The 24,344-nt window shown below is 39.9% G+C and overlaps 1 protein-coding gene and 1 long non-coding RNA gene across 4 annotated transcripts in view; one reads left to right on the forward strand and one right to left on the reverse strand.

Moving 5' to 3' along the window:
• The window catches only part of LOC125914674 (uncharacterized), a 71,865-nt gene extending 67,855 nt beyond the window's left edge, over positions 1-4,010 (reverse strand). Inside the window, exons 1-3 of one of the 3 annotated variants that reach the window (XR_007455385.1) lie at positions 3,673-4,010; positions 1,688-1,823; positions 1,526-1,566 (exon numbers count right to left, since the gene is read on the reverse strand). This is a non-coding gene — a long non-coding RNA (uncharacterized LOC125914674). Of the gene's footprint in view, positions 1-1,525; positions 1,567-1,687; positions 1,824-2,744; positions 2,834-3,672 lie in introns of those variants that run through there. The other 2 variants (XR_007455384.1, XR_007455386.1) reach the window with 2 other exon arrangements.
• Positions 709-10,566, forward strand: ZNF396 (zinc finger protein 396). Its single transcript, XM_049620204.1, has 4 exons — positions 709-1,261; positions 2,781-3,202; positions 3,482-3,623; positions 9,428-10,566. The coding sequence occupies exons 2-4, from the start codon at positions 2,786-2,788 to the stop codon at positions 9,880-9,882; spliced, it is 1,014 nt and encodes a 337-aa protein (XP_049476161.1). The 5' UTR covers positions 709-1,261; positions 2,781-2,785; the 3' UTR covers positions 9,883-10,566.
• The last annotated feature ends 13,778 nt before the right edge of the window (positions 10,567-24,344 follow it).

Raw genomic sequence — 24,344 nt, forward strand, 5'->3', positions numbered from 1 at the left:
GGAGTCTTTCCTCTCTGTGATCTTGGGCTAGTCACGAAACCTTTGGACTTATTTCTTGTTAAGTGGGAATAACTTTACCGGGTTAATGAAAAAGTAAATGGAATAACCTAAGTTAGAAGCACTCTGAAAAACAACCACCCGGGTTTTGTGAACCGGGAGGCGGAGCAGTCGCATTCCCAACCGTCGGGGTTATCCCCTTCCGCTAACTCGGAAGTCGCCTCACCAAAAGCCTCCTGCGGCGGCGACTCGTCTCCATGGCAACCGCTCCCTCAACCCGGGCCGGCTCCCAACCCAGCCGCGAGGACCGGAAGCAGCTTCCGACCGGGCGCTTTCCCGGCATCTTCCGGAAAACGCGGGGTCGCTCTTCCCCGTCGGGAGGTGAGAGCCGAGGCCCCCTCTGAACCCCTAGGCTGCATGGAGAGGCGTCCTCACCCGGGGTTTGGGAGGAGGTGGCGCGGACCTCGACGACACCCTGAGGCCGCCCTCCCAGCCCGTCCCGCCGCCCAACCCCTCTTCACGCCCGCTCCTGTCACCCCCCGGCGTTTCCCTCGGCCCTTAGCCTGTCCTGCACCTCGAGGCCCCCTAGCCGCGCGCCGGGACCCCCCCTCCCCTAGTCCTCCCGGTGCAGCCCCGCGGCGCCTGCCGCCACAGCCGAACCCTCTCGGCTCCCCGCCGGCGCGCGCTCACCTGGCCTCCGCGCAGCGTCCTCAACGCCCGCGCGCGGCCCGCGGTCTCGCGGGGCCGGGGCCCCGCGCGGGAGAGGCGTGGGCGGGGTGGGGCAGGTGGGCTACGCGTCCGGAGACCCTCCGGCGCCAACCTGCGGCGACTCGGCCCCGCTGGAGGAGGGGTGCTGGCGTGAGCGTCGGTCCTCCGCCGTAGCACCCCGCTTTCCGGGCTCTCGGCGAAGCCTCCCCTCCAGGGAGGGAGCCCGTTGGTCACAGGCCCGCGCGTGTGTTGGCGGTTCGGTCTCCCAGTCTCCTGTGTAGCGCCGAGAGCAGCTGTGGAGGTGGCCCGCGGCTGCAGGTGCTGAAGAGGCAGAATGCGTGCCGGCCGCCACTCTCTCCGTGACTTCCAGAGGCTTTTAGTTTAGAGTCCCTCAATGTAACGCTCCCAGACGGCGTCCGAACTCATGGCCTCAACCTTTCCCGCCGCCCAGGTCTCGACCTTAGATTCTCCCCCCGGCGCAGGAGCATCTGGGTCTGCTGCTCCTTCTCGGCACCCGGACCCCTGCCCCCTGCCTCTTGACCACGCAGCACTGTGGGTAAGTGGATGGCCCGGAATCAGGCCCCATCCCTGCCCCCTTGCCCGTGGTCACTCTACCTGAGCTTGGCAGGTTCCTCATCTACAAGGCAGGCATGGAAGTAAGCGTACAGGACTTTTGAGAAGGTTTAAAGGAGTTTCTCTTTAAGGTGCTGAGAACAGTGCTCGGCACATGGTTAATACTCTGTGTCAGCTGTTATCATTTGCTGCATAGCAGTCAGTGTATATAACGTTCTTCTATTTACTTCGTAACGTTGTCTCTCACCTGCTAGAGTTTTAAGAAGCCACGGGTCTTGTTCAGGTCAACTGCATAAAAAAGAAAAATCGGGTCACCTATAAGATTTTGTAATCAGCCATCAGTGATCAGTGATGCATATAGTGCTAGAACTGTCTTTCCACCCCCTTCCTGCTGACAAGCTCATGACACCTGGAGAAATTACATCACTGAGTTGCTGTCGACATTGTGAATTGGTGAACAATCGTTTTAGTAATTCATTTTATAGTACCGAGCAAGACATTTGCCGCTCTCCTTTGACCCCAGCAAGCCAAGTCCTTGGGATATCCTTGAATAATTTGAAAGGAGAAAAATATATTCCTGAAAATGTGCCTCCCATCATTATTTATGGTAGTCAAACTTAGACACAACCTAAATATTCTACACTAAAGAGATAGGTAAATAATGCAGATGTTATGGATGGGAAGTAGAAGTGAATATGAAAAAATAGAAGCACATTAAGATTAGGGAATGTACAATTACTTTTTCTTTTAAATAGTTCCTTTAATGTCAAAATAGATTGTTTTAATGCTGTTCAATAGTATTAAACTTAATGTTTTATTTAATACTGTTTAATAGTAAGTGTTGAAAAGAAATCCACATGAATACTTCTCTCATGAGACTATTTCTTAATGCTCTTTGCAACAGGCTAGAAAAAATTAATTGGCTGTTTGAGCCTGCCCCAGAGTCATAATTTTTCTCAAGCTTCCCTTGTTTCTGTTCTCCAGGAGTTCCTGCACAATCCTGGCTGATCTCTTATTGTGATATTTAGTCAGCCTTATGTGCAAGATTTTCAGAATAAATTGGGAATTACTCATGCATATGAATTAATGCCATCTTAGCTCTTCAATTCTCTTAAGGAAGTATTCTTTGAAAGCATGGTTTATGTTAAGATTAAGGGCAGTACTTTCTGTAACAGTGTTATGTTTCTTTGTGTTTAAATTAAAAAAAAAAAAAGTTTGTTTATTTTGAGCACGCATGGGGGAGGGGCAGAGAGAAAGGGAGGGAGAGAGGGAATCCCAAGCCAACTCTGCAGGCCTTGATCTCACAAACCGAACCTGAAATCATGACCTAAGCCGAAATCAAGAATCAGAGGCTTAACCTACTGAGGCTGGTGCCCCCAGTGTTGTATTTCTAAGAAACGTGTCTGTGTCTTGTTTCCACCTGTTTGTTTAATCGTATTTAAGGAGTGTCCTTAAGGAAAGCTCACCTCCCTGAAGATTAAAGCCTACTTATTTATTTCCAGTCCAAATGTCTGCAAAATTGAGAAAGTCCTCACTCCATCCACAACCTTCAGAGGAGTCTGACAGCATTGTGATAGTGAAGATGGAAGAGGAAGAGCAGATCTGTGATCTGGACCCCAGCCTCCCCTGGAGCACCTCCTGCAGCCCAGAGACCTTCCACCAGCGGTTCAGGCACTTTGGCTACCAGGAGTCGCCTGGGCCCCGGGAGGCTCTGAACCGGCTCCGGGAGCTTTGCCATCAGTGGCTGAGGCCCGAGGTGAACTCCAAGGAGCAGATCCTGGAGCTGCTGGTGCTGGAGCAGTTCCTGGCCATCCTGCCTGAGGAGCTGCAGGCCTGGCTGCGAGAGCACCGGCCCGAGAACGGAGAGCAAGCCGTGACTATGCTGGAGGAGCTGGAGAAAGAGCTTGACGGGCCAACTGAGCAGGTAAAAAGGCATCAGGCATGGATGGACAACCAGGCTGGGTTAGAAGCTCTGGGCCATTATTGGGGTAGAGCTCTCAAATTGTACTCCCACTGAACACGCTAAACATGTTGGGTGGTGAATGTACTCCCAGCTGTGCCAGAAAACTGAACACGGCTGTGCTTTCTTCCTCCCTTTTCCTGCATCCCAGGATATTTCTACATAGTTTTTTCTCTGCTATTTTATTTCAAAGTCCCAACGTGGGTCTCTTCTTCAGCCTCAGGTATGCCTAACTGCTTTCAGGTGTTTTTTGGACAAAATGAGGACATGCTTGCAGAGAAGTTGACACCTTGGGAAATTCATCGGGAATCACCAAATAGCCAGATCAAGCCCATTAAGAAGCAGCTGCCATTAACATCACGGGAGTTTCACTCAAGACAAAAAGGTGAGGGGCAGGATTCAGTTCATGGTGGGAGGAAAAGGTGGCCTCTCACCTGCCCACACACATCTCAGCTGCTCTCTGTAAGAGGTCTCAGATCTCCCCTCCTGCCTCTTCTTCACGTGGGAACTTCCATTATATGTTGTGCTAATGATCACTCTCAGTATTTTGTTCTTGTTTCTTACTCATAGAGTCTTGTAATATCTTTCAGATTTTTAAATCCTTGACATCATCTCCATGGGATTTTCAAACCTTTCTTTAAGAATCATGACCCTTTTTGGGGCTCCTGGGTGGCTCAGTTGGTTGAGCATCTGACTTTGGCTCAGGTCATAATCTCACAATTGTGAGTTCGAGCTCCCCATCAGGCTTGTTGCTGTCAGCGCAGAGCCCGCTTTGGATCCTCTGTCCCTCTCTCTCTCTGCTCCTCCCCCACGTGCTCTCTGTCTCTCTCTCCATCCCTCTCTTTCCCACCTCATAAACATTAAAAAGAAAAAGAAGCATGACCCTTTTCTCAAATGAAATTTTACATGGAGTTCCAGCGTGTAAAACAGATGAAAACACAGCTACTCTAACTGAAGCAGGAGCAAACACTGTTGGTCCACAGGGCACCAACCTGGCCTTGTTCTCAGATGTTTTACCTTCAGGCAGCTCCTAAGGGCCCTTCTGAGGGACCATAAAGTCACAGTCTACCTCATCATATTCTGTTTCTTCTTGTTTGGTTACTGGTGACGTCTAGTACTATAATTGCCATATTGCTGCTAAGATGACTTTGCCCTCCTGTGGTGACTCGAATTTGAATATTTTTCTCTCCCTCACATGCTAAACTGGCCTCTGTTGCTCCTTGCATCACTTTTTTTTTTTTTTTGGTATTTGTTAACAGAAGTAATTTTCTATTTATTTTATTATTTTTTTTAATATAATTTGTTTTCAAGTTAGCTAATGTACAGTGTATACAGTGTGCTCTTGGTTTTGGAGGTTGATTCCTGCGATTCATCACTTACATACAACACCCAGTGCTCATCCCAACAAGTGCCTTCCTTAAAGCCCATCACCCATTTCCCCTTTCCCCCCGCCCCCCCCCCCCATCAATCCTCCGTTTGTTCTTTGTATTTAAGAGTCTCTTAATGGGTTTGCCTCCCTCTCTGTTTGAAACTGTTTTTCCCCTTCCCTTCTCCCATGGTCTTCTGTTAAGCTTCTCAAGTTCCACATGAGTGAAAATATAAGATATCGTCTTTCTGACTGACTTATTTCATTTAGCGTAATACCCTCCAGTTCCATCCCCGTTGCTGCAAATGGCAGGGTTTCATTCTTTCTCATTGCCAAGTAGTATTCCACTGTATATATAAGCCACATCTTCTTCATCCATTCGTCAGTTGATGGACATTTGGGTTATTTCCATAATTTGGCTATTGTTGAAAGTGCTGCTATAAACATTGGGGTACATGTGCCCCTATGAATCAGCACTGCTGTATCCTTTGGATAATTGTTTATTTTTATTTTTATTTTTATTTTTTTTTTCCTTCGGATAATTCTTAGTCGTGCTATTGCTGGGTCATAGGGTAGTTCTATTTTTAATTTTTTGAGGAACCTCCACACTGTTTTCCAGAGTGGCTGCACCAGTTTACATTTCCACCAACAGTGCAAGAGGGTTCCCATTTCTCCACATCCTCACCAACATCTTTTGTTTCTTGAGTTGTTAATTTTAGTCACTCTCACCAGTGTGAGGTAATATCTCAATGTGGTTTTGATTTGTTTTCCTCTGACGAGTGATGTTGAGCATCTTTTCATGTGTCTGTTAGCCATCTGGATGTCTTCTTTGGAAAAGTGTCTGTTCATGTCTTCTTCCCATTTCTTCACTGGGTTATTTGTTTTTCATGTGTTGGTTTCGGTAAGTTCTTTCTAGATTTTGGATACTAACCCTTTATTCGATATGTCATTTGCAAATATCTTCTTCCATTCTGTTGGTTGCCTTTTAGTTTTGTTGATTGTTTCCTTTGCAGTGCAGAAGCATTTTATCTTGTTGAGGTCCCAGTAGTTCATTTTTGCTTTTATTTCCCTTGCCTTCAGAAACGTGTCAAGTAAGAAGTTGCTGTGGCTGAGGTCAAAGAGGTTGTTGCCTGTTTTCTCCTCTAGGGTCTTGATGGTTTCCTGACTCACATTTAGGTCTTTAATCCATTTTGAGTTTATTTTTGTGTGTGGTGTAAGAAGGTGGTCCAGTTTCATTCTTCTTTATGTTGCTGTCCAGTTCTCCCAGCACCATTTGTTAAACAGACTGTCTTTTTTTCCATTGGATACTCTTTCCTGCTTTGTCAAAGATTAGTTGGCCATACATTTGTGGGTCCATCTCTGAGTTCTCTATTCTATTCCAGTAGTCTATGTGTTCGTTTTTGTGCCAATACCACACTGTCTTGATGATTATAGCTTTGTAGTAGAGGCTAACGTCCGGGATCGTGATGCCTCCCGCTTTGGTTTTCTTTTTCAACACTACTTTGGCTATTGGGGTCTTTTGTGGTTCCATATAAATTTTAGGATTGTTTGCTCTAGCTTTGAGAGGAATTCTTTGCATCACCTTTTACAAAAGTGCTTCAAAATGGCTAGCATAGCTTTTCCATTGCAGATACTAAAAAAATAAGTGCTATGGAAAGAAAAACCAAAGCAAAATGAGGGGGATAAGTATTATCAAATAAAGTGGGGACAGAGTCTTATTAAATAAAGTGGTGGAGAAGCCCTCTTTGATGAGTGACATCTAAGCAGAGACCTTCCTTCTAGATGATCATGCTGGATAAAATGGGAGTCAGAAATGAAAAGGGAAACCCCAACTGGGAGTATCTCCCCTTCTCCCCCCAGCACGGCTTCCTTATTCTATGGGGTTTGATCAGCTAAGTAAGGTTAGAGTTTTTCCAAGAGAATTTTAATAAGAAAATATAGGAAAAATAAAATACAGAAATATAGAGATTTAGAAAATATTTCTCTTACTGGATAAGTACCCGCTCCCAAGAGGCTTGTGCCGGGGACTTAACACCTCCAGTCTAGCAGTTGTGTTGGCTTAACTAAGAGAAAAATGAAAGTCTGTTCACACTCCATCAGGATCAAGAGGGAACCATCCCTGCTTCAGCAGCTTTTTGTGGCAGTGACTACAAAATTAATTAGCCTTAAAGCCAGGTTTTAGGATCTCAGAGTTGGCAAGGACTATGTTCTACCTCCGAATGTCCTCACAGAGGCCTTTTCTACATTTTTTGTTTTGTTTTTTATTTATCTTTCATCATGATAAGTGTACTCCTTAATCCCCATCCCCTTTTTCTCCCATTCCCCCACCCTCCTCCCCTCTGGTAAGTTCTCTATAGTTCTCTATAGTTAAGAGTTTGTTTCTTGGTTTGCCTCTCTCTCTCTCTCTCTCTCTCTCTCTCTCTCTCTCTCCCCCCCCCCCCGCTAATTTGTTTTGTTTTTAATTCCACATGTGAGTGAAATCATGTCTTTCTCTGACTGACTTATTTCGCTTTATATTATACTGTCTAGCTCCATCCATGTTGTTGCAAATGGGAAAATTTCATTCTTTTTTGGCTGAATAATTTTATTTGTGTGTGTGTGTGTGTGTGTGTGTGTGTGTGTGTGTGTGTGTATACATCTTCTTTATCCACTCATCTATTGATGGATACTTGGGCTATTGTAAATAATGCTACTTTAAACATAGGGGTGCATGTATCCTTTGAATTAGTGTTTTTGTATTCTCTGAGTACATACTCACTAGTACATTTGCTGGATAATAGGCTAGTTCTACATTTAACTTTTTAAGGAACCTCCATACTATTTTCTACAGTGGCTGAACCAATTTGCATTCCCACCAACAGTGCAAGAGGGTTTCTTTGTCTCTACATCTTCACCAACACTTGTTTCTTGTGTTTTTGATTTTAGCCATTCTGGCAGGTGTGAGGTGAGATACCTCATTGTAGTTTTGATTTGCATCTCCCTGATGATGAGTGATGTTAAGCATCTTTTCACATGTGTGTTGGCCATCTGTATATCTTCTTTGGAGAAATGTCTGTTTATGTCTTCTGGGCAAAAGACAATTTTTCAATTGGATTATTTGTTTTTTGGGTATTGAGTTGAATCAGTTTGTTATATATTTTGGATACTAACCCTTTATTGGGTATGTCATTTGCAAGTATTGTCCCCCATTCAGTAGGTTGTCTTTTAGTTTTGTTGATTGTTTCCTTTGCTGCGCAGAAACTTTTCATTTTGATGTAGCCTCAAGAGTTTATTTTTGCTTTTATTTCCCTTGCTTCAGGAGATATTTCTAGAAAAATGTTGCTATCGCTGATGTCAGATTACTGCCTTTGTTCTCTTCAAAATTTTATGGTTGTGGGTCTCACACTTAGGTCTTTAATCGAATTCAAATTTATTTTTGTGTGTGGTGTAATAAAGTGGTCCAGCTTCATTCCTTTATGCCAGTACCATACTGTTTTCCTGTCACTTGGTAATATAACTTGAACTTTGGAATTGTGATATCTCCAGTTTTGTTTTGTTTTGTTTTGTTTTTCAAGATTGTTCTGGCTATTAAAGGTCTTTCATGGTTCCATACAAATTTTAGAATTATTTGTTCTAGTTCTGTTGGTATTTTCATAGGGATTGCATTAAATCTGTAGATCGCTTTAGGTAGTATAGACATTTTAAAAATATTTGTTCTTCCAACCCATGATCACTGAGTATCTTTCCAGTTCTTTGCATAATCCTGAATTTCTTTCATCAAATGTTTTATAGTTTTCAGAGGATAGGTCTTTCACCTCTTTAAGTTTATTTTTAGATATTTTATTGTTTTTGGTGCAATTGTAAGTGGGATTGTTTTCTTAATTTCGTTTTTTGCTTTCTGTACATTGATTTTGTATACTGCAACATTACTCAATTTACCACTTCTAGTAGTTTTTTGTGGAGTCTTTAGAGTTTTCTGGATATAGTATCGTGTCATCTGCATATAGTAAGAGTTTTACTTCCTTACCAATTTGGGTGCCTTGTATTACTTTATGTTGTCTAATTGCTGTGGTTAGGACTTCTAGTACTGTGTTAACTGAAGGTGACAAGAGTGGACATCCTTGGATTTTGACATTGAGGTCACTTTAGAGTTTGAGGTATCAGAAGTGAATTTGAGACAGTCCTTACCATTTACAAAATGATTTCTATTTAAACCAGTAATAATGCCATTCAACTAGTACTATAAAATACATACAAGAGTAGAGGTTTTTCATAAATGGGTGCTTTGTGCTACCCTTGATTTGTTTGAGGTGTCTGTTATCTCAGTCTGTAATTCTCCCCCCTTTTCCCCCTAATTTTTATTTTTTGAGCTTATTTTCTGTATTCATTTTTGACCCTTGGCTTTCCTCATTCCATTCCTCATTATTAAACTTTTCTCTGTTGACCCTTGCACTAAGTCTTGTCTGTTACTACCCACTGCCACATTTGTCTCCTCTTCTGCTTGTTTCTCTGCTTCTCCCATTATTCCTTATCTTGTAGTCTCTTTTCTTCCAGATTTTCTTCAGTCTCTGATATATCTTTTTACCTCTACTCACCATTCTACTTTTTGCATGGTGCTTTTCATCTTGATAGTTGACTGTCTCCTCAGTATGTAAAGCTTTCCCTCTTGCTTTATGATGTTCTCAATGTGTTCTGTCTTAGCATCCTCATCTTCCACACTGTGATGCTATTTTACAAACATGCTGGCTAATAAATAATCCATATATATTTCATTTGGATCATTCAATTTACCTTTCTTTCTGAAAAGAGAACGAGTGAAATTGCTTTTCTCTATATTATTTCAGCTAAAGAGAGCAAAACTATCAATGTGAATTCAGCTTCGAGGCAAAAGACTCCTCCAACCATAGAACTGCCTTACAATATTTCTGACACCCTTCATATGAATGCTTCCCAGAGTTTCACGTATAGAAGAGCTTGTGAACAAGATAATGGGTTTGAAAGAAAACAGAGAAGCCCTTCTGGAAAAAAACAACATAAGTGTGATGAATGTGGCAAAGTCTTCAGTCAGAGCTCAGCCCTTATCCTACATCATAGAATCCACAGTGGAGAGAAACCTTATGCATGTGATGTGTGTGCGAAGGCTTTCAGCCGAAGTGCAGTCCTGATTCAGCATCGAAGAACTCACACTGGGGAAAAACCCTACAAGTGTCATGAATGTGGGAAAGCCTTTAGTCAGAGCTCAAATCTTCTCAGACATAGGAAAAGACACACTAAAGAAAAAGTCCCATCAGTGTTGTAAGGGAATCAAAGCATTTGCTCAGAGCTTTGTCAGCAGGATAAGACAGAAAGCACACACACTCTTTTAGAATTTCAGTAGTTTTTAGTGGGCACTGGTTTGCTTTCAAAAGTCATAAGAGCTACAGGAGAGAATGTAGAATATCTTCTATCAACATTGTTTGCTTTTCTGCTTATCAGAAAGCAATGTCAATCCAGATGTTTGAGATTCTAAAGCTGAATTCAAATTTCCATCCCCAGGGCAGCTCTTGCTTGAAAAGATATTCCCAAACATATTCTATTTCCATTACTAACACAAGTAATAAACTAGTATATTTCTTTTTAGACAAACATTTTCCCTGTTGAGAAGGAATCAGTATCAAGATAAGTGTTTTCTTCTATTCCATAACTTGAGCATTGGAGTTCTCAGACCAAAGATTAGAGCATTTTAAAATTTTTTACCATTTGTTCTCTTACCAGATTCAAAATACGAGAATAGGATTGAGGAAACTCAAAAGAATTGATACCTTCAGACCTAGGCTGAAATGTCCAGGTTCATTGTTAGGAGGCAGATGAGTAAAGACACTTAATCTCTTATGGAAATTCACAAAAGCCTATATACTATTGATGATACTAAGTAGTTTCCTATGTAGGAAATAAATAATTTCCTTTTCAATGTAATTTGGAAATAAACCCGTGAAAACATTAAGATGGCTCTACATGTCTTAGGAACATTCTACATAAGGAACATTCTACTAATAAAAAGAGCTATCTGTGGGTGCTCATATAAGGTTCATGGTCATCTTAAAATGAAAAAAGGGAGATGAAAACACTGTCCCATTAAGACTGATACAATACAAATATTAGCAAGTGTGGCGTGTGATGGAGAAGTACCACAGCTTACATGGAAAAGGAAAAGGAAACCCTTAACAACTAACCACTATCCTTCACTGTTCTTCATGGCCCCCTTTCTGGCATAAATCAGCTGTGAATATGTTTCAGGCATCACAAGACAACCTTTTCAGGGTCTTATGCATGCTTAGTAAGGCTTGTTTGTAGACCGGTTGTCAGGACATGAGACCCTGGGTTTTGATGCTCCGGTACAAAAGAAGACATTACCAAATTTCAATTTAAAGAGTCCACTGAGGGGCGCCTGGGTGGCTCAGTCGGTTAAGCGTCCGACTTCAGCTCAGGTCACGATCTCACAGTCCGTGAGTTCGAGCCCCGCGTCGGGCTCTGGGCTGACGGCTCAGAGCCTGGAGCCTGCTTCAGATTCTGTGTCTCCCTCTCTCTCTGACCCTCCCCCGTTCATGCTCTGTCTCTCTCTGTCTCAAAAATAAAATAAAACGTTAAAAAAAAAATTTAAGAGTCCACTGAGTTTTACCCATAGTTAAATCAATTAGATTTCTTGTTTAAAAATAAAATGACTGACTTGTATGTTATTAAAATTATTCTGACAGTGTACAACATAACGTTTCCTTTTCTAGAGATTCTTGATAAAACTATTACAAGAATACATGCATTATAATGTTTTTTGTGGTGCCACAGTTACCCAATATGGAAAGCAAACATCAGAAATGAAAGTCTTCAGGAGAAGGGAAGAGGGGACTCATAGTAAACTTCTTTGAGCGGGTTTCTTGTGAAGTATAAACATTGCATTATCAGAAAATCCAACCATATATAGTGCTTAGAGTAACTCCAGACCCAAATATGGGATTACTATGCTCTACTTAGAATATTAATAACATAAGATTGGTAAGGAGAGAGGTGAATATAAATTGTAATTACAGAATTTTCTGATAGTGATTATACTTTGTAGCTGTAGTTAATAGGAATATAGGGTTTTGTATATTTTCAGTTATTAAAAGTGTAGGAGTCTTTATTTGGGCTCATTCTGTTCATAATTAAAGAAAGGAACAAGCCATCTATTAAAGCAGCAAATGCCTCAGAAATATGTATTGTGAATTATTGCTTAATTATTGAAAGAGTTTGTTGTTACTATGTGAATAAAATGACAGAATCTTAATCAAGTGTTCTGAGGGAAGTTGTCTTCACTTGGTGCTGCCATAAACCTTAAAAGGTTGTATTCCCTGCATTGTGAGTAATCTGAATTTCTCCACAAGAAGGTGGTATGAGTCATATCATCTAAGTTCATGACGAAACTTTTAAGACTGTTGCTGTGTACTTGAGTGATCTTGCACTTATAAAAGTCACTTACTTAGGGGTGCCTGGGTGGCTCAGTCGGTTGGGTGTCTGACTTTGGCTCAGGTCATGATCTCATGGTTTTTGAGTTCAAGCCCCGTGTCTGGCTCTGTGCTGACAGCTTGGAGCCTGGAGCCTGGAGCCTGCTTTGGATTATGTGTCTCCCTCTCTGCCCCACCCCACTCATGCTCTGTATCTCTCTTCTTCAGATATAAATAAACATTAAAAACATTTTTTAAAAAGTCACCTAATGAGTGGAAGGGGCTAGTTTATTTAAATGGAGAATTAATATGATTTCGGCTAACCTTGATTTTTAAAATTAGCACGATATTAGCACCCCTATTAGATTAATTCCCACAGATGTTGAATACTCCCAAATGAAATTGGTATTTTTAAGAATTTAACTTCATCTTGGCCTTTAATATTAGCTATAAGCCTATGTTCTCTCTTTACATGAAACCAGATCACACGTTTATCATTGTCCTTAAACTTACCTGTATCAGGAATGATTCTGGATGCAAAATCCACCTTTGATGGTTTAAACAAATAAGGTTTTGTAACCAGAAAGCTGGAGGTTAGTTGATGCTGGCTGTCAATCAGCAGCTGAACAACAACTGGTCTGGATGTGGTCTCTGCCCTTTGGTCATTCCCTCATGTTTATTTTATCAGGCAAGAGAGCTTCAGGAATAACATCTAGGATCAAGTCAGGAAGAAAAAGGAAGTGGAGCTCCAGCAATGACCATCTCCTTTACTAGGAAAAGTAAAAGCTTTCCAAGAATCCCCAGCAAAATTCTGCTATGTTTCCTTTTTGCAAATGTGTTTCAGAAAGCATGGGTTTTCAATCTCTAGAGGGGAAGCAGCAGGACAGGTGGGGATTGGGAATGACAATGGGTCAGCCAACAATGTTTACTATACTCCTTGGCCACCTCTTCATGGGCAGATGGCTATGATTTTGCCTCCTGCATTACAGGGGGGAAAAATAACTTAAAAAAACTCCCTGCCATCAAATTTGCCAACCTATCTACACTTCGCCCATCATTTCCCATCTTCAGAATGAAAGAGGGGTCTCGCTGGCCCCTCGTCATTCCTTCTCACCTCTGAAGGACCTTGGCTGCCGTTAGTAATTACCTATCCCCTCTTCTATTTCTTCATCCTTTGCCTTCCTTGAGAATGCATCTCTTCAATATTTAAAGATGGTGATGTGACTGACCCTCCAACTCTATACTTTTCTGGTACATCCACAAAATTTGAGATGGTAGCTAATCCCTGAGTGAGGGGGAGCAAAGTGACTTAGCTTTGACTTCATATGCTTCCATTTCTTTCAACCAAAATGATCTTTCAAAAACATATGCTTGATCATGTCACTTCCTTGCTCAAAACATACGCTTCCCATTGCTTTTAATATACAGTTAGCTCCTAAAAGTTTTTGAGACTCTTCATGATCTGACCACAGCTTACCTCTTCAGTTTTATCTCTTGCTATTGCCTTCATACTCTATGCCAAAGATATTCTGAATTTTCAGAAGTTCTCCTGCCTCCAGCCTTTGCATGTGCTCCTTTTGAACTCTTAACATCTGCTGCACTTAACTCCTATGTATTCAGATTTTACCTTAGGCTTCTTCCAGGAAGCCTACCCTAACACTCTGAGAGTAGGCTGGGGACCACTACCACACCCTTCTATTTGTTACATAGCAGTCTGTTCTTACTGGTATTTATTACCCAAAATATTTTTAAAATATCAAGCTGCAAATATGGTCCCAAAGAAGAGGAGGAGGAGGAATGATACTTTGGGAAGAAAGAAGACATGAGATAAATGAAAAGCCCTCTTGCCCCTGGTAATGATGAGGCAAAGAGATCAGACACAGGTGTCCCTTCATCTCTGCAGCCAATCCCTGCAGAAATGCCAGAGGGGATTGAAAGGGGAGAGGACTGCACCCCCTTCCTATTGATTGCATTGGAAAAGCAACTGCTGAAGAGACTTCCTATTTTCCAACACTGAACTATTGTAAAAATGGCATTGTAGTGCTAGGCAAAGGGCCTCTACCAGCTAACATCTCCATGCCCAATGGGGACCTTGGAAAAGAGCTGGTTGCACCACCTGGAGAGTTGGGACTGTTGCACAAACTTTGTGGATCTTATAGCTAAGAGCTGCAGGACCCAGTGGGCCCAGAATCAGCTGGGAGTCTCAGCCATACCTTACAGGGTGGTTAAAACTGATGTGGGGACAAATCACAAAGGAAGGGATACTGGCTTCCCGCCTAGTCAAAAGAACAGATCATTGGTTGCTATAAATTTGATGAGCAAGCACAACAGCAGACCAACTGTGAAGACTGGAGACTAGAAAAGGACAGCAAGCCCAACTGAGACCTAATCTATAGCACTACCTCACCTAGTGTGAGTGAAACCCCCTTCCCAGGTATCCAGATGGCAGAAAAGGGCAGAGCAAGGAATAGCCATGTTAGGGAGTTGAACTTAAAATGAAATGAATAATTAAATCCTTCCACTACCACCACCACCCACCCAATGGGGTGGAGATTCAAGAAGTAAAAACATCAGTTATAAGAAATTAGCTCCATTTTCCTTTGCATATTTGAGAAGAATTGTGATAACTTTTTACCCCACCAAACGGACACTTATATCTGCTTCTGTGTTGACCCTGCTATTTTATGTTTCTTGAAAGAATGAACTGACTCATTCACTGGTGTTCCAGAGGCATCTGGCACAGTACCTGACCCATAACAGGCACTTAATTACTTGTAGAATGAAAACATTTGCAAATTATATCTGATAAGGGATCAATATCCAGAATATATAAAGAACCCCTGCAACTCAACAACAACAACAAAAATCCCAAACAATCCATTTCAAAAATGGGCAAAGGACACGAATAGATATTTCTCCAAAGAAGATACACAAATGGCCAATAAGTACAGGAAAAGATGTTCAACACCACTAATCATTAGGGAAATGCAAATGAAAACTACAATGAGATATCCCCTCATACCCATTTAGGTGGCTTTGATTAAAAATACAAAAAGTAACAAATGTTGGCAAGGATGTGGAGAAATCAGAACACTTGTGCATTGCTGATGGGAATGTGAAATGGTGTAGTCACTGTGGAAAACAGTTTTATAGCTCTTCAGAAAGCTGAACATAGAATAACCATATGATCGAGCAACTCCACTCCTAGGTATATATCCAGAAGAACTGAAAGCAGGGACTCAGACAGATACTTGAACACCCTGATCATAGCAGTATTACAGTAGCCAAAAGGTGAAAATAACCAAGTGTTCATTAATTGATCAATGGAAAAGCAAAATGTGAGAGATATATGTATATAATGGATATTTTTCAGCCTTAGAAAGCAACGAAACTTTGATAATGCTGCAACATGGATGAAACTTGAAAACCTTTTATGCTAAGTGAAGGAAACCAAACACAAAAAAAGAAATATTGTACGATTCCATTTATATGAGGTGTGTAGAACAGGCAAATTTATAGAGACAAAATAGACTAGTGGTTATCAGTGTTGGGGGAAGAGGATGAGGAGTTGTTTAATAGTACAGAATTTCTGTGTGAGTTGATTAAAAAGTTCTGGAAATGGGTAGTATGATTGTTATATGACATTATGAATGTATTTAATGCTACTGAATTGTACACTTAAAAATGGTTAAAATGGTAAATTTTATGTATATTTTACCACAATTTAAAAAAAAAGCATTGGGGGAAACAAAGAGGAGATTACTTTTATATAATTCCTGCCCTAATAAAGTTCATATTCTAGCAAAAGTAGAAGTAAAAACCCTATGGAATGAATGTTGTTGAAAGGCGGAGGACCTGGGAGATAAAATCCAGACAAGTGTTTGGTGAAAGGACGACTGAATGTAAGCCCAAATAATGTTCTCTTTTCCACTAACGTTGAGGACAGGCAAGGATGAGACTACACTAGCAGCCTTACAAGAAGATTTGGATGGACCATATAGACAAATCCTGGATGGCTAGTAAATAATATTAAAATTAGTTGTAATTTCCATCTTGAATTCAAAGTATTTCCTTGTATAAAGCTATATGCAAAATTAATTGTTGATTCCTGAAGTTTTACCTAATGTATGTATCTCATTTGGGTCTCTTAATCTTACTTGAATTTGAATTTAGCTCAGATTAACTAGTTTGTCTACAACTGAAGGATTATTTTTATTTAAAGGCTAGAATGACATTGGTTGGCAGCTTATATAACACATGGAACTCTAGTGTCTGAGCTAATTATCAGCAGGTAAACATCTGCTATCTTTTCCTATGCAACTTGGCTGACTCTAGTACATGGCAGAAGGAGTTGTCAGGATTCTAAGTAGAATATCTCCATTTGGACAGGTCAGTAGGTTGCATTAGAACTGGATTAATCCATTAAACTTTGCTTTTATTCATCACCTATTAGCAGTCTTGTCACCTAAGTGATCATACAGTTTGACTTCTCAATATTCATTCAACCCCAAATTATTAATCTAAACCAGTCATGGTAATCCTATTCTACCTGCAAGTAATTCTGATTTAGGAATGGGCATATCACCTAATCTGGGTCAATGAGACGCTAGGGGAAACCTGTTTTATGGTTTCCAGAAAAGTTTGCTTTCTCGAAAAGAGAGACATATAAAAGAGATGATACCTTTCTATCTCCAGATGCTGTTGTGGCTATGATGGCAGGCATTGCTGCTATAGCTGGCAGATGAAGCCGACACATGGAGGAAGGATCTAGGAAAACTACCTAGAAACAGGACTCAAGTCCTGAGGTACCATTCCTTTAAATACTTACATTAGAAAACAATCAAGGTTTAAGGGGCGCCTGGGTGGTTCAGTCAGCTGAGCGGCTCACTCTTGATTTGGGCTCAGGTCATGATCCCAGGGTTGTGGTTGTAGGATCAAGCCCTGCATCCATGCTTAGCATGGAGCCTGCTTAAGATTCTCCCTCTCCCTCTGCCCCTCGCCCCAACTTGTGTACTCTCTCTCTCTCTCAAATAAAAAAAAATTAAAAATTAAAAAATAAAAAGAATATAAGAAAGGTTTAAATTCAGTGACCTAATTATCTACCTTAAGAATCTAGGGGAAAAAATATAGGAATTTAAAGCCAAATAAGTAGAAGGCACAAAATGATAAAAAAATAAGAATAGAAGCTCGGTTCTAAAGAAGGTAGAGAAAGCACATTCCACTCTGTCTCTCTCTCCACAGAGAGATTCCCACAGAATCTGGGACAGAATGCATGAAGCAGCTGCTCCCTGAGGACTCCTCAAAGTAAATAACAGCAAGCAGATTGGGGAAGAAGATGAGAATCTGAAGTTCCCCTGAACTGCACTGAATTTACCCTTATTTCACTTTGGTATCTCCCAGCCTAGACTCAAAGGCAGCCTGAAATCCAGAAGTGCACACAGAGAGAGAACAGGAAGAACTCTAAGAGAAGTGCTCTGTGTCTTGCCAAAGAAAGGGGCTCCTAAGGTCAGAAACAATGGGGGAAACCCATATCTCTTTTTCTTCATTTGACTTCTCTCCTATCGTAGCCTTCCAGGCAATACTATGACAATGGCAGCAGCAGCAACACAGCAAGGACAGGGGTCACAGGGAAGTCATCTTAAACTCAGAGGGAGAGGAGCCCTTCTCTCTGATCTGAGGAGCTTTGGTTCCAAGAGTATGGTGCCAATCCCAATGGCTTTTTTTCTCTCTGTTTCCTATCATTGCTTGAACCAGGATGCAGATACAATTGAGAGAAGTAAATAGCAGAGCAAGGAAACAGAAAACCCCAGCTTTGTAGCTGGAAGACTATGAAGGGAGGCTTCAGGGAGCTAGGAAATGTTGAGTTTATTGCAAAGAGGAGAGAGATCAAGTGTAGTCCCCAAAAGTAATGGATGAACACCTCTACTTGCCTCTAAACTACACATGCATGGATCTGACCCTCAATAGCAGAGCACTGAGAACTGAGCTCCAGGGTAGACTACTTCCCCAGATCCAGATCGGCCACTGGGGAGCATGCACAAAGGACTGGAAATGTCTGAAAACTGAACTGACTTTGGAATGGCAGTCCTCACAGAACCTGGGGCCTGACTCTACCTAAGGCAACTGCCTGCTAAAACAAATCAACTTTCTGTTTAGGGTTTAAAAGATATCCACAATCTGATAACATAGTATCAAAATGTGCAGGATATAATGCAAAATTATTAGGCATAGGAAGAACCAGGAATATCTCAATTTTCAAGGAAAAAGAAAATCAAATGCCACTGTCTAAATGACACACATGTTACAATTGTCAGAAAAAGACTTTAAATTAGTTGTTATAACCATGCTTAAGATGAAAGAATGAATGAATGGAGAGAGAAAACATCAGGAAAGAAATCAAAGATATAAAGAAGACCCAAATGGAAATTTCACAGCTGAAAAAATACGACAACCAAAATATTCACTGGATGAGGTCAGCGGAAGAATGCAACTGACAGATGAAATAGACCAGCAGAAATTACCCAATGTAAACAACAGGGAGAATAACAGATTGAAAAACAAAATCCTTAATGAACGTGGGCACAAAAATCCTCAACATATGTTATCAAATTGAATTCAGCAATGTATAAAAACAATAAAACACCTGGAATGAGTGGGATTTACCCCAGGACTATCTGGTTGACCCTGTATTCAAAAATTAAAGTAATCCACCAGATTAGTAAATTTCAAAAAGAAAAACCACATTGTCATATCAGTTGATGCAGAAGAAGTATTTGAGAAAATTCAGCATCCATTTATGTTACAAATAGAAGGTAATTTCCCCAGACTGATAAAGCGCATCTGTTAAAAACCTAGAGTTCACCACACACCAACTAGAATGGCCAAAATGTGAAACACCAACAACACCAAATGCTGGTGAAGGTATGGAGCAACAGGAACTCAGTCGTTGGTGGGAACGCAAAATGGTACAGATACTTTGGAAGGCATTTGGCAGTTTCTTACAAAACCAAACATACTCTCACCATATGATTCAGCAATCATGCTCCTCAGTATTTATCCAAAGAGGTTGAAAATGTATGTCCACACAAAAACCTGCACATGGATGTTTGTAGCAGCTTTATTCATAATTGCCAAAACTTGGAAGCAACCAAGGTATCCCTTCAGTAGGTGAATAAATGCATAAACTGTGGTACACCCAGACAATGGAATATTATTCAGTGCTAAAAATAAATGAGCTCTCAAGCCATGAAGACACATGGTGAAACCTTAAGTGCATAAGACTAAATAAAAGAAGTCCATCTGTAAAGATTACATATATATGATTCCACTATATAGTGGACTTTCTGGAAAAGACAAAACTATGGAGACAAAAAGATCAGTAGTTGCTGGTGTAGGGGAGATGAAATAGGCAAAGTACAGAGGATTTTTAGGGCAGTTAAAATACTCTGTATATAGATATCATAATGATGGATATGTCATTATACACTTGTCCAGACTCATAGAATGTACAATACCAAGAGTGAACCCCAAGGTACACCATGGACTTTGAGTGATTATGATGTGTCAATATAGGTTCGTCCTTGGTAAAAAAATGTACCATTCTGGTGAGTGGTGTCGACAATGGGGAAGGCTATGCATGTGTGGAGGTTGGGGGTATATGGAAAACCTCTCTACCTCCTTCTCAATGTGGTTGTAAACCTAAAACTGCTCTAAAAATATATAAAGTCTCAAAACAAAACAAAAAACATAGTCATTATCATACTTAGTTATGAAAGACTGAATCCCTTTCCCCCTAAGACTGGGAACAAAGAAAGTTTGTCCACTCTTTCCATTCCTACACAGCATTGTGCTGGAAGTCCTAGTCAGTGCAATAAGGCAAGAAAAAGAAGAGTAATACAGTTTAGAAGTTAAGAAATAAACTTTCTCTATTTGTGGATAACATGATTATCCACAGAGAAAATTCCACTGAATCTATTAAAAAAGCTCCTAATAGAATTGTGATGGTTAACTTTACTGGGTTAAGGGATGCCCAGATAGCTGATAAAACATTATTTCTGAGTGTGTCTGTAAGGGTATCTCTAGATGAGATTAGCATTTGTGTCAGTAGACTGAGGAAAGAGTTCACCCTCACCAATTATGGGTGGGTATTATCCAATCCCTTGAGAGTCTGAACAGAACTAAAAAGGCAAAGGAAGGGCACATTTGCTCTCTTTGCTTCAACTGAGACATCCATTTCTCCTGCCTCTAGTACAGCAACCAGACGAAAGTATATCACCAGCTTTCCTGGTTCTTCAGTTTGCAGACAACAGACTGTGGGACTTCTCAGCCTCCATGACTGCATGAGCCAATTCCTCTAATAAATCTCTTTATATATATGTTATAAATTGATCCTATTTCTGTTTCTCTGGAGAACCTTGACTAATACAGGAGTTTGTTAAGGTTGTAGGATAAAAGTCAATACTCAAAAATCAATTGCAGTTGATCCTTGAACAATGTGGGGTTAGGGGCACCAAACTACCTGCACAGTCAAAAATCCACATATAGGGGTGCCCGGGTGGCTCAGTTGGTTAAGCATCCGACTTTGGCTCAGGCCATGATCTCACGGTTTGTGGGTTTGAGCCCTGCATCAGGCTCTGTGCTGACAGCTCAGCCTGCTTCAGATTCTGTGTCTCTCCCTCTCTCTGCCCCTCCCACGCTCATGCTCTGTCTCTCTCTCTCTTAATAATAAATAAACATTAAAAAAAATTTTTTAAATCCATATATAATTTTTGACTCTCCAAAAATGTAACTACTAATAGCCTATCTCTGACTAGAAGAATTACCTATAATGTAGTCAACTAACACAAATTTATACATTATATACTGTATTCTTATAATAAAGTAAGCTAGAGAAAAAATGGTATTAAGAAAATCATAGGAAAGAGAAAATACATGTACAGTACTGTGCTGTATTTATTCATTTTTAATCCCCGTGTAAGCAGATCCACACAGTTCAAATGCATGTTGTCAATGGTCAGCTGTATATTTATAAATATTGGCCATGTACAACTAGATATTTTAACATATCATTTTAGATAGCTCCAAAAACCAGTTGGTGCTCAGGAATAAATTGAACAAAATATGGGAAGGATCTGTACACTGAAATCTACAAAGTGCTGATGAATAAAATCTAAGAAGATCAAGCATAGGAAATATAGTCAACACTATCATAATAAGTTTGTATGACACTAGATGGTAACTACATTTATCAAAGTGAGCATTTCATCATGTATATAATTGTTGAATCACTATGTTATACACCTGAAACTAATATACTGTATATCAACTACACTTTAATTAAAAATAAAAATTTTTTAAATCAAAGATCAAAACGAATGGTGAGATATCATGTATTGATTGATGGATTCAATATAATTAACATGCCAATTGTCCATAAGTTGATCAATAGATTTAATGTAATTCTGATAGAAATTCCAGTAGGATATTTTTGTAGATATATATAGACAACTAATTCTAAAAGTTATATGGAATGCTAAATATCTGAAATAATTTTGAAAAAAAAACAAAGTTGGAGGATTCATGCTACCAGATTTTTAACAATTATGATAAAGCTATCGTAATCAAGGTTATGGTATTAGCAAAGAGACACATAGATTAGTATAATAGGCTAGAGAGTTTGGAAATAGACCCACAAAAATATGGCTGATTGATTTTTTATAAAGATGCAAAGGCAATTGAAACAAACTTCTTATCAAATAGAATAACTGAACATCTATATGCAAACCCTCTCCCCACGTAAACCCCCAACTTATAATTCATACATTATACAAAAATTAATACACAATAAATCATGTACCTAATATTAAATATAAAAATATAAAACTTTTTAGAAGAAAACATGAGAGACTCTTCATGTCCTGGTGTTATGTATTCTTAGTTATGACACCAAAAGTACTGTGAAAGACAACAATGGATGAATTGGAGTTCAAAATTAACATTTTTCTCTGTAAAACATACTACTAAGAATAAAATTCAAGCTACAGACTGGGAGAAGATTTGCAAGTGATAAGACAAAAGACTTTTATCTAGAATATATATAGAACTTCAAAAATTTATCAGTAAAAAATTTTTTTTAAAAGAGGTGGATTGGGAGTGGGGGTACTTGAACAGACACTTCACAGAAGAGTATTTATGGATGGCAAACAAGCAAATGAAAAGTTTCTACACATTATTAAACTTTAGGGAAATGCAAATTAAAACTATGATGGGTGGCATCCAAGGGTGGCTCAGTCAGTTAAGTGTCCCCCTCTTGATCTCAGTTCAGGTCTTGATCTCATGGTCATAAGTTCAAGCCCTGCTTTGGGCTCAGCGCTGGTCATGAAGCCTACTTTAAAAAAATAAATAAAAAGTAAAACCATGATGAGATATGACCACATACATATTAGAATGGCTAAACAACAACAAAAGATAACACCAAGTGCTGATGAATATGTGGAGCATGTGAAACACTCATACATTTTCTCTAGGGACAGAGAATCTCCTTTAACTTAATTAATCTCCTTTAACTCATTACAATGTTTAAACATAGATGTCAACATATTTGCAGTTGCACATTTTACATATTGGTCACCAACATTATTCTCTAGGTAGATTTTCTAGGGAGGGGGAAAAAGCCATATATAAAAAATACATTATACATATTATACATATATATGATTTTTATGTATATAATTTTTTAATGCTTATTTTCCAGATTCATATTTTATGTGTCATATATTGTTGATTCTGGCTCAATGCCTCTTTTTTATTTTATTTATTTATTTTTTTAAATTTTTTAACGTTTTATTTATTTTTGAGACAGGGAGAGACAGAGCATGAACAGGGGAGGGTCAGAGAGAGGGAGACACAGAATCTGAAACAGGCTCCAGGCTCTGAGCTGTCAGCACAGAGCCCGACGCAGGGCTCGAACCCACGGACCGCGAGATCATGACCTGAGCTGAAGTCGGCCGCTCAACCGACTGAGCCACCCAGGCGCCCCTCAATGCTTCTTTTTTAAAAAAAAAGTTAAAATTCAATTTATTGAAACTAAAAAAAGAAAAAGGTCAGATGTATTAGCTTCAGCTGCTATAACAAAATAACATAGACTGTGTGGCATAAATAACAGGAATTTATTTCTTACAGTTCTGGAGGTTGGGAAGTCCAAGATCAAGATGCCAGCTGATTTGGTTCTCTGTGAGGGTTCTTTTCCTGACTTCCAGATGACCACTTTCTCATAGTGCCCTCACATGGTGGGGAGAGAGAGAGAGAGGAAGCAAGCTCTCTCCATTTCTTCTTTTAAGTGCACTAATCCCATTATGAGTACCCCACCCTCATAACCTTATCTAAACCCATTTACTTCCTGAAGGGCCCATCTTCAAATACCATCACATTGGGGGTTAGGGCTTCAACATGTGAATTTTGGGGCTGGGCACAAACATTCAGTCCATAATACCATATGATCCAGCAGTCTCTTTTCTAGATATTTACTCTGGAGAGATAGAAACTTACGTACATACAAAAGCCTACCCATGAGTATTTATAGTAGTTCTATTCATAACTGCCCAAATCCAGAAATAACCCAAAAGTCCTTCAATGGTTGAATGGATAAGCAAACTGTAATACCTACAGTAAAATATTACTCAGCTACACTCAGCAATTAAAAACTACTGAGACATGCGATAACAGATGAATTTCAAAGGCATAATGCTGAATGAAAGATATGTAAAAGGTGACATACTTTATAAGTCCATTTATATTACACTCTGGAAAAGTCAAAACTGTTTTGATGGATAATAAATTAGTTGTTGTTTGGGTTGGGGATGTAGGACAGTTGTGAGTGCATCTTGAGGAAGTTGTATGGAATAATGGAACTATTCTGTATCATGATTTGGGTGGTAGTTCCACAAATGTATACATATGTTAAAACTCATAGAGCTATATGCCACAACAAAAGCCAATTTTACTGTATATTAATTTTTTTTTAAAAGAACTTCATGAAATAGACAACAAATAATTGAGCAAATAACGCCAAAAGTTGATTCTTTGAAGAATTAATAAAATTGATGAACTGGAAGCCAACTGATAAAGAAAAACAACCCCCAAATTACCAAGTTTAGGAATGAAAGAGGGGATATCACTACTGGTCCAATAGATATTAAAAGAATATTAAAGAAATATTATGAACAACTTTATGCCAATAAATTTGATAACTTACATGAATTAGATACATTTGTTGAGCAACACAAATTACTTCCTCTTACATCTC

Source organism: Panthera uncia (genome assembly GCF_023721935.1).
Source record: "Panthera uncia isolate 11264 chromosome D3 unlocalized genomic scaffold, Puncia_PCG_1.0 HiC_scaffold_8, whole genome shotgun sequence".
NCBI lineage: Eukaryota > Metazoa > Chordata > Mammalia > Carnivora > Felidae > Panthera > Panthera uncia.

Coding starts and splice junctions, on each gene's coding strand:
- ZNF396 (XM_049620204.1), top strand. CDS start 2,786: ATGTCTGCAAAATTGAGAAAGTCCTCACTCCATCCACAACCTTCAGAG. Junction 3,203..3,481: donor TTGACGGGCCAACTGAGCAG/GTAAAAAGGCAT, acceptor AACTGCTTTCAG/GTGTTTTTTGGACAAAATGA. Junction 3,624..9,427: donor GTTTCACTCAAGACAAAAAG/GTGAGGGGCAGG, acceptor ATATTATTTCAG/CTAAAGAGAGCAAAACTATC.